The 15,558-nt window shown below is 33.2% G+C and overlaps 1 protein-coding gene across 2 annotated transcripts in view; it reads left to right on the top strand.

Annotated features, from left to right (window-relative positions):
• UCHL3 (ubiquitin C-terminal hydrolase L3) overlaps window positions 1–15,558 on the top strand; it is a 57,794-nt gene that overhangs the window by 8,315 nt on the left and 33,921 nt on the right. For both annotated transcript variants that reach the window (XM_081299094.1, XM_081299093.1), the window contains 4 exons: window positions 4,621–4,749; window positions 10,638–10,794; window positions 11,159–11,244; window positions 12,929–12,976. In XM_081299094.1, the coding sequence (XP_081155220.1) occupies window positions 4,621–4,749; window positions 10,638–10,794; window positions 11,159–11,244; window positions 12,929–12,976 (420 nt within the window). The remainder of the gene's footprint in view (window positions 1–4,620; window positions 4,750–10,637; window positions 10,795–11,158; window positions 11,245–12,928; window positions 12,977–15,558) is intronic.

Raw genomic sequence — 15,558 nt, forward strand, 5'->3', positions numbered from 1 at the left:
ATAAATTGGAAAGGAAAGTGAATTTTATTCTTCTACTTTTTAAAATTTTAAAAATCAGTTTTTGTTATTTAAATTTCACCCCAAAAATGAGGGGGGGGAACTAACAATTTTTTGATAGGTTGCATGTAAAAACCTGGAGGAAATTGATAATTCTTATAGAACTCTTAAGAGTTCATTGTGACTAAAGTTAGAAAATAGGGTACTGCTGTGCGTGGTGGCACACATCTGTAATCCCAGCGGTTCTGGAGGCTGAGGCAGGAGGATCACAAATTCAAAGCCAGCCTCAGCAAAAGCAAGAAGGTACTGAGCAACCTAGTGAGACCCTGTCTATAAATAAAATACAAAATAGGGCTGGGGATGTGGCTCAGTGGTCAAGTGTCCCTGAGTTCAATCCCTGGTACCCTTCTCCACAAAATATATAGATGTCCTTCTATTTATTTTTTTGCAAACTGGTATTACTTTGTAAATTAAAATAGTTGTTAAAAAAAATACGGCTGGGGAATGTAGCTCAGTGGTAGAGCACTTGCTTACAATGCACAAGACCCTGCATTTAATCTCTATACCACAAGGGGAAGAAAAGTGGACTAAAAAAATTCCTCAGTGACACATGTTGTATTTTATTAATTATGTTTCTCAATTGGCTATAATTGTGGAAACATGAAAATTCAGTAAGCTAATCAGTCAAATTTTCTTGTTATTTTATTACCCAGTATTTCAGACAGAAAATCCAGAAGACTAGTGTCATATATAGATATATAATTTACAAATTACATATAATTATTATGAAATAAAAATAGCACATTTTTAAAATATTAGAAAATAAAAAGTTGGGTTCACACCATTTTAGAAAATTTCCTTAACTTTCTTAAATTTTCACATGATAATTTTAAACACATGTTTCCTTTTAAATAACACAGGTTTTCAAGGCTGGGGCTGTAGCTCAGTGGCAGAGCACTTGGCTAGCATGTGTGAGGCACTGGGTTTGATCTTTCGAACCACATAAAAATAAACAAATAAAGGCAGGCTGATAAAAGTATAACATTTTCATGATTTTTTTTTTAAATGAGAGGTAAAAGTTGAATACTCTTCTCTACCTTTTCTTTCCAATTCCAGGGACAGTTAGTCTTGATAGTGCTTTTATTTTTTATTCTCATGATGACTTCCAATATGTCTAACTTAAGGCATTCTGGAGCCTGAGGATGTAACTAATGTACTTAATAGATATTTATTGAATTGAATTTCTTTGATTGGTGATAGAAATAAAAAGTTTTAAAAAAGGTTAAAATTTATGATAAATATGCTAAGTAATTATTCATTGTGTCCTCAGTTTGATACTAATCAGTCTCACTACAGTTGCTTTCTTTAGATCCTGAATCTTGCATACTTGTTATCTTTGGCTGATATTGAGTAGATTTATAGTGAAGACCCTTTATTGTTCAATAATTGAACCAATTTTTTCCAGGCTACTTTTTCACTAAAATGTTTGTTGTTTTTAATTTGCACCACAGATGTTAAATTATGCTGTCATGTGAACAATATTGCTTTATAACTTTATAATAGTATGACTTTGTGCATACAAAAAAATTAGCAAATAAATTTAAATTCTCTAATCAGGGTTTGTGATATTTTTCTTTAATGGTACCTTTTAGAGCCACTGCTCCTTTGTAGGTAGTATTCAGAGTTGATTAAATGAATGCTAAGTTTTAGATTAAGAGCCAAGTGTGTCTTGTTTACCTCTTTAATTAACATAAAATAAACAAATATATTAAAAATTAGTTATTAACATAAGCCTAACTGACACATGTTCAGAGATGACTAGCTAGGTTATCTATATTAAAATAGACATATATACTTTTTAGTTTAGTTCAAGAAATATAGTTTCAGTATCTCTGGTTTGTCCAGGTACATTACTAAGCAATGGGATTAAAAAGAGTTCTTTCCCTTGAGTTTGAAATCAGCTTTTATTCTTTTTGGTTACTGGATAAAATTGACTATTGAAAAGGACTTTAAGTAGGAAATTTGGAGAAGGGAAAGGAAAATAGTTTGGAGTGTGTTAGTGAACTTTATTAAATCTGAAGACATGAATAGGAATCAGGTGAAGAATGAATATAATATAGGTTATCCATTGATTTCCAGGGCCCAGACTATTGTATGTGACTTGATGCAATTATGAATGTAATAGATGTTGAGCATATTCTGCCAAGAGAGGGTCTTAAATTTTTTTATTAGAGCATTACAGTTATACATAGTAGTTGGGTTCATTTTGACAAAATCTTATATACATGGAATTTGATTTCAGTCCCTGCTTCCCACCCCTTTCTTTCCTGGCTCCCTCTGCCTAGTCTCCTTTCTCTACTCTACTGATCTTCCATTTGCTCCTTTATTTATTTTTAATTGGTATTTTATACATATACATGAAGGTGAAATTTCCTATGGTATATTTACAGAAGCATATAATGGGATTTTGTTATTCATTCCATATTTCTTCCCCTTTCCCATTCCTCCTCCTACTTTCTTGATCTCCTTCTCCATTGAGTGCTCTACTGCTGAGCCACAATCCTAGCCCCAAATTCTCTTGCTTTTTTATTGGTTGGATTATTTGTTTTTTTGGTGGTAAATTTTTTTAGTTATTCATGTATATTGATGATATCCAATCCCCTACCCCTTTCCTCCTGCCATCTTCTTTCCCTTATTTTGTTCTAGCTGTCACATATGAGAGGGAACATTTGACCCTTGATTTTCTGAGTCTGGCTTATTTCACTTAGCATGATGTTCTCCATCTCTTATTTACTGACAGATGCCATAATTTCATTATTCTTTTGAGACTGAGTAGAACTCCATTGTGTTTTTATATCACATTTTCTTGATCCATTAATCTATTGACGTGCATCTGGAGTGATCACATAATCTGACTGTTGTGAATTATGCTGCTATAAACATTGAAGTGGTTGTATCACTATAGTATACTGATTTTGGTTCTTTTGAGTTGGACATTTGGGTCATATGATGTTTCCATACCTAGTTTTTGAGGAATCTCCATACTCTTTTCTAGAGTGGTTATACTCATTTGTAGTCCCACCAGTGATGTATGAGTGCACCTTTCCCCCTACATTCTCATCAGCATTTATTATTATTTGTGTTCTTGATAATTGATATTCTGACTGGAGATGAAATCTTAGTGTAGTTTTGATTTGCATTTCTCTAATTGCTAGAGATGTTGAACATTTTTTTCATATATTTGTTGGCTGTGTTTCTTCTTTGGGAAAATATCTGTTAAATTCTCTTGTTTTTTTTTTTTTTAAATATTGTTTTTAGTTGCAGTTGGACACATCTTTATTTTTATTTATTTATTTTTTAAATATTCATTTTTTAGTTGTAATTGAACACAATATCTTTATTGTATTTATTTTATTTTTATATGGTGCTGAGGATCGAACCCAGGGCCTCGCACATGCTAGACGAGTGATCTGCTGAGCCACAATCCTAGCCTCCTTTATTTTTTAATTTTTTTTTTTAAAGAGAGAGACAGACAGAGAGAGAGAGAATTTTAATATTTATTTTTTAGTTATCGGCAGACACAACATCTTTGTTTGTATGTGGTGCTGAGGATCAAACCCAGGCCGCACGCATGCCAGGCGAGTGCACACTACCGCTTGAGCCAATTCCCCAGCCCTAGCCTCCTTTATTTTGTTTTTATGTGGTGCTGAGGATTGAATTCGGGGCCTTGCACATGCTAGGTGAGCACTCTACTAGCTGAGCCACAATCCTAGCTCCAAATTCTCTTGCTTTTTTATTGGTTGGGTTGTTTGTTTTTTTGGTGGTAAAGTTTTTGAGTTACTCATATATTCTGGATATCAATCTCTTGTCAGAGGAGCAGCTGGCAAAGATTTTCTCTCATTCTGTAAGTTCTTTCATGCCCAGAGAGCTTCTTTAATTGACTACATTGCTTGTTAAGTTATCTAGAGCTTGGTGTGGTGGTACTAGCTTGTAATCCCAGTGATTTGGGAGGCTGAAGTAGGAGGATCACAAATTTAAGGTCAGCCTCAGCAAATTAGCGAGACCCTGTCTCAAAATAGAAAATAACAAGGGCTTGAGATGTATTCAGTGGTAGAGTGCCCTTGAGTTCAATTCCCGATATTGGGGGGAAAATAATCAGGGATTGAAAATGAGTTTAACATATCAGTCAAGCCAACTTGTACGTATTTGGTTAAGATTTGGCTTATTATATTCAATTTCAAAGTAATAGATTTTGAAAAGAAGTTTGTTTCATATTCTATGAATTTTAAATGTTTGTTATGTGATAAATAAATTGCTGTCTCATCCCACTCTACTCATGGAAAGAATGATTTACTGCTTTTTCCCCCCCTCACATTTGATGTGGTATAATTGATAAGTAGAGACTACATGTATTTATGATGTATACTTGGTATTTTGATATATGCTGCTTTACCACATCCTTATTGGGCATCATTAATATTTGTATTACGTTCCCTTTTATATATTTGATATGTAGTATGTACATGTTGATCATTGCACTTCCCCGTTAATGCTATGCTGGTTTTTCTTTTACCAGTTAACATTTTAATGCTTGTTTGTTTTTTTACCCCTTTCTTTTATTAGTTTCTCAAACAATTAGGTCTACATCCTGACTGGCAGTTTGTCGATGTTTACGGAATGGATCCTGAACTCCTTAGCATGGTACCAAGACCAGTCTGTGCAGTGTTACTTCTCTTCCCTATTACAGAAAAGGTAATTGTTAAGTAACATACTAAGTTTCTGATAAATATAAAGATATAAAGGGTTTTTATTAATTGATGAAAGTCTTTAAGTGTTGTCCTTCTTGCATACAGTCAATGTAGGCAGTGAAGGAATCTTTTTTTTTTTTTTTTTTTTTTTCCAGTGCTGGAAATCAATTCCAGGGCCTTATAAATGTTAGGAAAACACTGTACTACTGAGCTAAATCCCCAGCCCTTTTTTATTTTTTATTTTTGAGACTGGGTCTTGTTAAGTGCCCAGGTTGGCCTCAAATTTATGATCCGTCTCAACCTCTCAAGTAGCTGGGATTACAGGTGTATGCCACTGTGCCCAGCTCAATTGTGTTTTGATGTATTATCTAATCACATTTTGATGTATGTACTTTAGAAATTTTAAGTGTTAGAAAAATCTTAAATCTGTGTAAAACAGTATGACAGCAGAATGCATTTTGATTCATTGTACACTTTTTTTTAGTTGTCTTCAAGTTTTTGATATATAAAATACATGATTTTTTCAGTATATTTTAAAGAAGAAACCTCCTTTATTTCTTTTTTCTTTGCTTTTTTTGGTGGGGTGCGAGGAACCAGGGATTGAACTCAGGGGCAACTGACCACTGAGTCACCTCCACAGCCCTATTTTGTATTTTATTTAGAGACAGGATCTTACTGAGTTGCTTAGTGCCCCGCTTTTTGCTAAGGCTGGCTTTGAACTCACAATCCTCCTGCCTCAGCCTCCTGAGCCGCTGGGATTACAGGATATGCCTGGCTTCCTTTGTTTTTTTGTTTTTTTGTTTTTTTTTTTTTAAGGTGATAGGGGAAATTGATGACATATTCTTCTTTATTTTCAAAATAAACTTTATTTGGGAGGGCATTGCTAAGGTTAAATAGCTTAATCAGCAGACTTAGGATGTGTTGGGAATTATCAACAGATATTCTTAGATCTTTGTATTGAAATTCAAATCTCCATATTGCAGTCTTCCTAGAATGATGTCATGTGTCTGTGTAGGTGTGTCTATAGTGGAGTTAAAACTTTAGAGTGCAGTTTAAAACAATTTTTGCGTTTGTATTCTTCTGATATTTATTTTTAAACTTAGAAACAATCAGATGAACTTTGTAGTTATAAAAATATGAAGACATAAATATTTGGGAAAATGTGGAAGAAATGAAATGTTAATGATTTGGCATGTGCATGCTTAATGAATCTTTTTCTCAGAAACAAATAGATCCAAATCTCACAGAAATTAAGAATTAAACTTTGCTTAATCCTAGAAATTCCTGAATCATTTTCTTTGTGCCATAAACTAATTAGCCTCAGTTTAAGATAAACATTGAATAAATTTTTTTCTGCATAAACATTTTACAAAACAAATTATTTAATAAAAGAAAGGCTATTTGTTCATATTATTATTTGTAATATCTGTAGGAATTTAGAGTAAAGAGTTTCTTAGTAATTATCTAGTGTTAGACCAAACTCTTGACTTTTTAGTTTTAGTCCAATGTGATTTCTTCCTTTTCTGATGACTAAAATAAATCAACAGATAAGTATCCCAGGGGCCCAATTTTAAAGAGCAGTAAAAAATTACAAAAAATGTCAGATGCTTGAATCTTAGGCTTCCTTAGTTGGTGTGATATGAGCTCAAAATGAGTTTTGTCTAATTAGAAATTTCTCAGACCAGTGATTTTTTTTTTATTTGTCAATGGACATTTATATACTTATTTATATATGGTGCTGAGAATTGAACCCAGTGTATCATACATGATAGGTAAGCGCTGTACTACTGAGCCACAACCCCAGCCCCCAGACCGGTGATTTTTATTAGCTACTATTTTGGTAAAAAGTAAACAAAAATTAGAGCTGGGGCTGTAGATCAGTGACAGGCGCTTGCCTAGCATGTGTGAGGCACTGGGTTTGATTCTTAACAACACATAAAAATAAATAAATAAACTAATTATATTTTTCTTAAAAGCAAGATTTGATTTCCTTCATTTGGTTGAGTCATAAGTATTAAAAAACTGTATTATTATCAACCCATTTTAGTGGGTTATCAAAACTGCAAAAATTAGTGCCTTATTCTAAAATATGTAAGGAAGTGATTTATATGTGAGTGTACTTTGGTGACATATACTGATATAGAGAATATATGTTGTATTTGCCACTTTTTAAAAAATCAATTTATTTATTTTAACTAGGCATATATGACAGCAGAAAGCATTTTGATTCATTGTACACAATTGCAGCACATTGTATACAATTGTAGCACCCCACCTTACATGCAGTCGTACATATATCTAGGGTAATAATGTCCTTTGCATTTCCTTTTCTTTCCTGCCCCCATACTTTCTCCCTTTTGCCCTCCCCCATTATGGATCAGCATCAGCTTATCAGAGAGAACATTGGGCATTTGCCACTTTTGCCACTCTTTTTTTTTTTTGCTTTGTTATTGGGAATTAGAACCAAGAGTGCTTTACCACTGAACTACATCCCCAGTCCTTTTTTGTTTTTTATTTTGAGACAGTGTTTTGCCAAATGCTGGCCTCAAACTTGTAATCCTCCTGCCTCAGCCTCTGGAGTTGCTAGAATTACAGGCCTGAGCCACTGTGCCTAGCTTTGATGCTTCTTAAAATTTTGTAGGGAATAACTAAAACATACTCATAGCAGGGGAATTGTCATGGATATTTCTTGCCCTTTAAATAAAGTCAGTTATGGTGTTTAAATATGTGTGTATGTATATATATATATATCTTTATTTTATTTATTTATTTTTAAGTGGTGCTGAGGATCGAACCCAGTGCCTCACACATGCAAGACGAGTGTGCTACCACTGAGCTACAACTCAGCCCTTGAATATGTTCTTTATAATAATGCTTGCCAGGCAGTGAATCATAAAGAAGTCATAAATTCATTTCTCCGTGGTATTTATGTCTCTTGCCTCTTTCCCCTATGTGTTCTTTTTCCTTTGGTCTATGATAACTTCTTTCTTTCTTTTTTTTTTTTTTTTGTACTTTTTTATTATTTTAGGATTTTTTCCCTAAACATTAAATATTTAGAAATTATCAGATCTTATTTTGTTTTGTCAGTAAAGAACATTATTAATCAACAAACTAAACTGTAGGACCGTATAAACATTTTGGTATTAAGACCTTAATATATGGAACCTTTCCACAGTTCTTGTCAATTCATTTCCTTTCAGTGAATTAAGGTTTACTTATTCTGAAAATGTAGCTTAAATCTTTTATTTAAAAACACATTCATCGGGGCTGGGGTAGTGGCTCGGTGGTAGCGCACTTGCCTAGCATGTGTGAGGCACTGGGTTTGATTCTCAGCACTGCATATAAATAAATAAAATAAAGGTCTATCAACAATTAAAAAAATATTTTAAAAAAATAAAAGCACATTCATGAAATTATATATATATGTGTGTGTATATATATAATATATATATAGTGTGTGTGTGTGTGTGTGTGTTGCTAGGGATTAAACCCAGGGCCTTGTGTATGCAAGGCAAGCACTTTACTAACTAAGCCATATCCCCAGCCCATGAAATTCATATTTTTAAAGCATACATACATTTGTCTTTAGAACCAGTTTTTATTTATTTATTTATTTATTTTTAATTTATTTATTTAGGTGTAGATGGACACAACACAATGCCTTTATTTTTATTTGGTGCTGAGGATTGAACCTGGGTCCCGCCCATGCTAGGTGAGCGCTCTACCGCTGAGCCACAATCCCAGCCTCACAGAACCAGTTTTTAATATTTTTTAGTTATAGTTGGACACAATACCTTTATTTATTTATTTTTATGTGATGCTGAGGATCGAAACCAGGGCCTTGCATGTGGTAAGCGAGTACTCCACTGCTGAGCCCCAACCCCAGCCCAGAACCAGTTTTTAAATTCTTTTTTTTTTTTTTTTTGAATTTTTAATATTTATTTCTTAGTTCTCGGCGGACACAACATCTTTGTTGGTATGTGGTGCTGAGGATCGAACCCGGGCCATACGCATGCCAGGCGAGCACGCTACCGCTTGAGCCACATCCCCAGCCCTAAATTCTTGGTTTTCTATAGATACCATTTGTGTCCTTTATTACAGGGATCATCAAAATTTTTCTATAAAGGACCAAATAATAATTATTTTGGCTTTGGAAGCTTTAGAATCTCTGTTCCAGCTATTAAACTTTGCCTTGAAAATAGCTACAGAACAGGCAGTGGGCAGATTTAGCATTTGTTTTATAATTTGCTGACTCCTACCTTATTGAAATCTGAAAATTATAGAGACACAATAAATACAACAATAAAATCATCTTTATATTCTCTGCCTTTTTCTTCTCCTCTCCCATTTTTTCATTCTCTTTTATTATTTTTAAATCCTTTTTTGCAATCAGGAAATTGAGGTTCAGAGACATTAAGTAATTTGCTGAAATTGCATAGCTAAGAATGGCTGAGCCAGGTTTTGGGCCCAGGTACCATAAGCTGTAGAGCCCACAGTTTTGATATTTATCATTATGTGAGATTGCTTTTATAACCAGTTATTGTAGATCTCTGAGAATGTTAATTATGGATAGTGTATGATTGTTCATATAGTATGGTTATCAAAAAGGGAATATGGTTTTGCTGGTGGTGAACAATAAAAAAATGTAAAAATTAGAAAGTGAAAAGTCTTTAAGTAATTTTTTTGGCCTAAAGATAACCTCTTAAGTTTTTTATACCTTTCAGACTTTTTTTTTTGTAGTTGTTACCAGGGATTGAACTCAGGAACACTCGACCACTGAGCATATCCCCTGTACTATTTTGTATTTTTATTTAGAGACAGGGTCTCACTTTGCTAAGTTGTTGCGGCAGGCATTGAATTCATGATCCTCTTGCCTCATTCTCCTGAGCTACTGGGATTATAGGCGGGTGCTACCACTCCTGGCCCCTTTCAGACTTTTTAATGCACATATAAAGTAAATATTTTAAAAATATAAATGGAAATCACATTAATATATTGACTGATAACATTATAATTATATATAGATTTTTGATCAGAATATGTAGATCTATAATTTATTCATCTTAAAATGCTTTATAGTATTCTATTATTATATACTATAATATATTAACCAAAGCTAGAATTAGAATTTTTCTACTTTATGTTCTTAAAACTGCGTAACACACACACAATTATATATGTACATACATATAATTGTACAAAAACATCTTAAAGTGATACAACATATATATGTTTCTTATGTAGAACTGGGGATCCAACCTAGGTCCTTGCACATGCTAGGCAAGCATCAAGTATTGAGCTACATTGCCACCCTTAATTGTACATTTGAAAGATTATGTCTTAAACCAAACTTCTATAAAGGAAATTGCTTGTTGGAGAATGTGTATACTTAATCCTCAAGCATGGCTGTACAAATGTCTTCTAATAATGGCATATGAGAATGCCTTTTCCCCCATGTCCTATCATTACTGGATATTATCTGCATATTGTTATTCAATCTTTTGTTAGTCTGGTAGATGATAAATTAATTCTTTTACTTTAAACCTTTTATTTTATTTTACTGTATTTTTTTTTTGTTCCAGAGATTGAACCCAGAAATGCTTTACCATGGGGTCACATCCCAGCCCGTTTTTTCCCCCCCAGCCCCTTTTTTATTTGTTATTTGGAGACAGGATCTCCATAAGTTGCTTAGGGCCTTGTTAAATTGCTGAGACTAGCTTTGAATTTGCAATCCTGCCTCAGCCTCCTAAGTAGCTAAGATTACAGGTGTGTACCACTGTGCTGGCCCTTTTCTTCCTTTAAAATAAGTTTCATCATTTCTATTTTTCCTTTATAGAGTCCTTTTTAATGTGTTCTTTCTTACATGTACACTATTGACCTTTTTTAAAATAGTATGAAGTTTTCAGAACAGAAGAGGAGGAAAAAATAAAATCTCAGGGACAGGATGTTACATCATCAGTATATTTCATGAAGCAAACAATCAGCAATGCCTGTGGAACAATTGGACTGATCCATGCTATTGCGAACAATAAAGACAAGATGCACTTTGGTAAATACTTTTCATTACTGCTGTTTTTCTCCCTTAAGATAGGTTAATTTCATTGAGCAGTAGAGGGTGCTCTAATTCTGTTTTTTCAAACTATAGAATAAAACATTTCCCTTCTCTCTTTTGTAATGGGAATTTATTATAGTGTTAGAAGAAATATTAGTCCTTGCTATTCTTTTATTTTATTAATCGAGGCTTTTAGCAAATGAACATATGACTTAGGCCCTATCATTTATCCCAAGATTCTTATATTCCTAACTTACCAATGAAAGGATTTTCCCTGAATGATAGCAAATTTCTATTATCTTTATTTACCAGTGTCTGTGATATCAAACATTTTCAATTTTATCTTTTTTGATATTCTCAGAATCTGGATCAACCTTGAAAAAATTCTTGGAGGAGTCAGTGTCAATGAGCCCTGAAGAACGAGCCAGATACCTTGAGAACTATGACGTCGGTACCTTCTTTCTGTCTTGATCTTATATATGGGCAAAGTTTTGTGGGATTATAGATTCTGTTGGGGGATTTGTCTTGAAACCACAGTGTTGACAAAGTATGAATTTATCATATCAGTTAAAAAAGTTTTGGTATATTTCAGGTAACTGAAATTTCCATAAATATTGATAAATTGCCACTTATGTGTCTAAAATTCAATAAACAAATAGAGTTTGCAAATTAATAAAGCATTTTAAGATTGAATATTCCTTACCTTTCCATGATTATCATAAATACATGCTTGGCAATATCCTATGTGTCTTTCACTGAGAATTTGGAAGAAGGCTAAACATGAAAAGAAAAAACAGGTTCCATATTTTGTTTCATAGATAGCATTATAATAGTGTTAGAAGAAATATCAGTTCTTGTCATTCTTTTATTTTATCAATGAAGGCTGTAGCAAATGAACAAGTTGGTTCTGGGAGTCAGTCCCCAGGACCAAAAATAAAAAATAAAAATAAATGAACAACATGAAAGTTATCAGTAATCCCTCCAAAGATAGGTACCATTAGTAATTTTTATAGGGAGCATATATGTATATATACAATATTTTTTAAAAAAATTTGAGGGCTGGTTGTGGCTCCGTGGTAGAGTGCTCACCTAGCACGCGTGAGGCCCTGGGTTTGATCCTCAGCACCACATAAAAATAAATGAATGAAATAGAGGTATTGTGTCCAACTACAACTAAAAAATAAATATGTAAAAAAAAATTTGATCACACTGTGATATTGTTTTATAACTTGCTTTTTTAACTTATTAAAAATATATTACATACCAGTAAATATGTATTTGGCACTATCATTTAATTGTGCATATCTTTCCATTATATAGCTTTTTTTTAAAACCAGTTAAATATTCTTAGAAATTTAATAGTTTTCCCCCTCTTTTTCACTATCTAAAAAAATATTGTAAGGTACATCATTATAACTAAATCTTTGCAAACATCCTTAATTATATATTATAATGTATAATGTAAATATATAAATTCCTGCAAGAAAAATTGCTGGAGCATACAGTTTGCATATTTTTAAGGCTTTGATACTTGTTGCCAAATTGCCATTCATAAAGATTGTACTTTCACTTACAGTTTACTATTGTACCCATTTTCTCTGCATCTTTGCTGATCATAGGTATTACAAGAGCATTTTTTGTTTTTTAAAGGTCAGGGAACCAAATTCTCTAGCTTCTGATAAATGCATGCTTTTTACTCCACATTTCTAAATTGTCAACTGAAAAATGCATGTTTAAGCATATACAGCCAGAGCTGCATGGAACTTGGAGAAATAGATAAGCTTCTTCAGTTTCTCTCTGAGATGCTCACTTTATTCTCTCTCAAGTGAATAAAGTGTTAGGTGTTCCAACAAATAAGTTCAATAAACCCTGCTTACACCAAGGAAATTATACATAATCATACATTCTGTTTTCTAAGTCTTCAGAGATCTGTGGGTAAAAAGTTCAGCAGTTCATTTCTTTGCTCAGTTATCATTCTGAAATATCTAGTAATAAGCTATTCTTAAATTTCCTCCAATTTTTTGTTTCTTTAAAAGACTTTCAGTGTTAACCTTTAGCTTTGTTATTGTTTTCATTTTAAAAAGTGGATACAGTCATTTGTTTCTATAAATACCTTGTATTTTTATTACAGGCTATTCGAGTTACTCATGAGACCAGTGCCCATGAAGGTCAGACTGAGGTATTTCACATTTTTAAAAATTTTTTTTTGCTCTGTTTAAATTTAATTGTAGTGTTATTGTGCAGTATGTAATTTTAAAATGTTACTTGATTTTTTTTCCTTTGAGAGAATCTGCTAATGCAAAATCAGTCATATAGTAGTAACACAAGAAATGTTTTGACAAGCTGTTAACATGATACTTCAATATCTGTCTTCTCAGTTCATACAAGCATTTATACAGAATACAAATTGTGTGCTGTTTACTTTGGCTAACGGGTAGTCTGCTTCTTCCTTATCAGATTCATTTAGCATTCATATATTTTGAAAAAAATATATGCACAGTTAGATAGGCCATATGATATTCAACAGTCTCTGTAATGGTAGCTTCCATTACAAACCCATTTCCTTCCTTGTCTTTGCTTAGTGAATCTGTTTTGGGGCACCAGGATGGTATTCACCACCTATACACTGTTAGCTAGCTCTACTGAGTTGCTTCTCCTTCCCTTTTCTTCCTTCCATTTCTTCTTTTCTACCTTTTTTCTTTCCTTTCCTTCAACCCTCACTCTATCACTCTTGAGGACAGTTTGTCAAAAAATATTTTAGTCAAAATGAATAGAATTTAACTGAAGCCCCTTGGTGTGTTTGCAGTGCAATTAAGTTTTAACACCATAGACTTACAGATTTTTCTTCTTATTCTGTGTGTGACTTGAGACCTTACTTTTGTGTGTACAGGATGGCATTGCCTTTATGCTTTAAAAATACTTGAAAAATTGCCTAATTTAAAAATGCTGATTTTCAAATATGCTGTTTTCAAAACAAAATTTTTTAGATAGTTTGATAATATAACTACAATTATTCTTAGATCAACCTGAATAACTGAATGTTCATGCTAAAATTGCTTAGGAAATGAAATATTAATTCTCTATAATTACATCAATACCTTTATTATTTTCAGCTGCTTTCATACATGTGGATTATTATTTTTACTAAGCTTATAAATGCGCACACATAAGTGGGAGGTTGAAAATTAATGAAATGCCTTGTTTTTTGTATTGCTTTTTATAATTCTGTGCATGTTTGCGTTGCAGATTTATAGTGTTCAAATTAGCAATAAAGAGTCAATGTAAGATTATTGTAAAATATGAAAACAACTACTTGTAATAAGGCAATTAAGTGCTTTAAATGCATGCTCACCTCAAAAATATTTACTTGTAGTACCTCCTTTTGCCTCCTTTTTGGAGTTTCATCTAAATTATGAATTTACCTCTTTTTGGATGATGGTCTCTTTCTAGACTTCAACTTCTTCATTCTTTACCATCTTGGATCCCTGTTGGACATCACCTGAGTGACTCACCAATATAACAAGAATGCACTTGTTCTTGTTTGAGCGTAAACTTTTTCATTCCTTTATTTTTTCTGTTTGTTAAAATAGTTCCACCATATCTTTTTCCCAGTGTAACTAATCAAATCTAGATATGTTTAACTTCTTATTTGGAGGGTCAGTTTCTTATGCAGATTCTTGGTCTTTATTCTAATTCTCATTTATTTTTGTACAATTCTACTGAATTATCTTTCCTAAAATATAACCTGAATCAATTGTTTTATGTATATTATTGCCCTAAAATGTATTAGGTTGAAAAAAAGAGTTTGACAGTGATTCCTCCAACCTATGTGCCAATTTCAGCCTCTTTAGCCTACCTACATTCAAGGTTCCCCTAATCCTGGTCATTCTGGCTTTTAACAGTGTATCTCTATAAATATTTCTCTGTAGCAATCTCTCATTTTATTCCTTCTAATCCTTACTGCTGGCATTTCCCTCATTCTGAAAATATTCCTTCCTTCAATCTCTATCTTTCCATCTTTTTCAAAAGTGGACTTAAATATGCCCTACTTCATGAAGTGCTCCCTGGTTATTAGACCTGGATATATTTTATCCTTTCTGTGAGCTCCTGTGTGACTTCTCCAACTCTTTCCATTTTAGCTATTTATTTTCATATTCTTTTTCATTTATTTAAGATGTATATTTTAAGCCACTCATAGTGGCATATGCCTGTAATCCCAACAACACGGGAGGCTGAGGCAGGAGGATCACAACTTTGAGGACAGCCTCAGCAACTTGGTGAGACCCTGTTTTAAAATAAGAAATATAAAGCGCTAGGGATGTAGGTCAGTTTCAGAGCACTCCTGGCTTCAATCCCCAGTATCAATACACACACATGTATATTTTCCCCCTCCATATTTTAAGGTTTAATTATATCTTAAAATTGATGTCATAGTCTACTTGGTGTTATTCCATCTTAGTGGTATATAAAATGATGCCTTTAAAATGGTTAGTACTTTAATTTGATGAAATATGGTATCATGCTGGGCACAGTGGCACACCCCTATAATTCCAACATCTCAGGGGGATGAGGTAGGTACATTGCGAGTTCAAAGCCAGCCTTAGCAATGGTGAGGTGCTGAGCAACTTAGTGAGAACCTGTTTCTCAATAAAATACAAAATAGAGCTGGGATGTGGCTTAGTGGTCAAGTGCCCTGAGTTCAATCCCTGGTACTCCCCCATCCCCCCCCAAAAAAAAAATAGAAAGAAATGTGGTATCATA

This window comes from Spermophilus citellus (assembly GCF_964194105.1).
Source record: "Spermophilus citellus genome assembly, chromosome: 1".
NCBI lineage: Eukaryota > Metazoa > Chordata > Mammalia > Rodentia > Sciuridae > Spermophilus > Spermophilus citellus.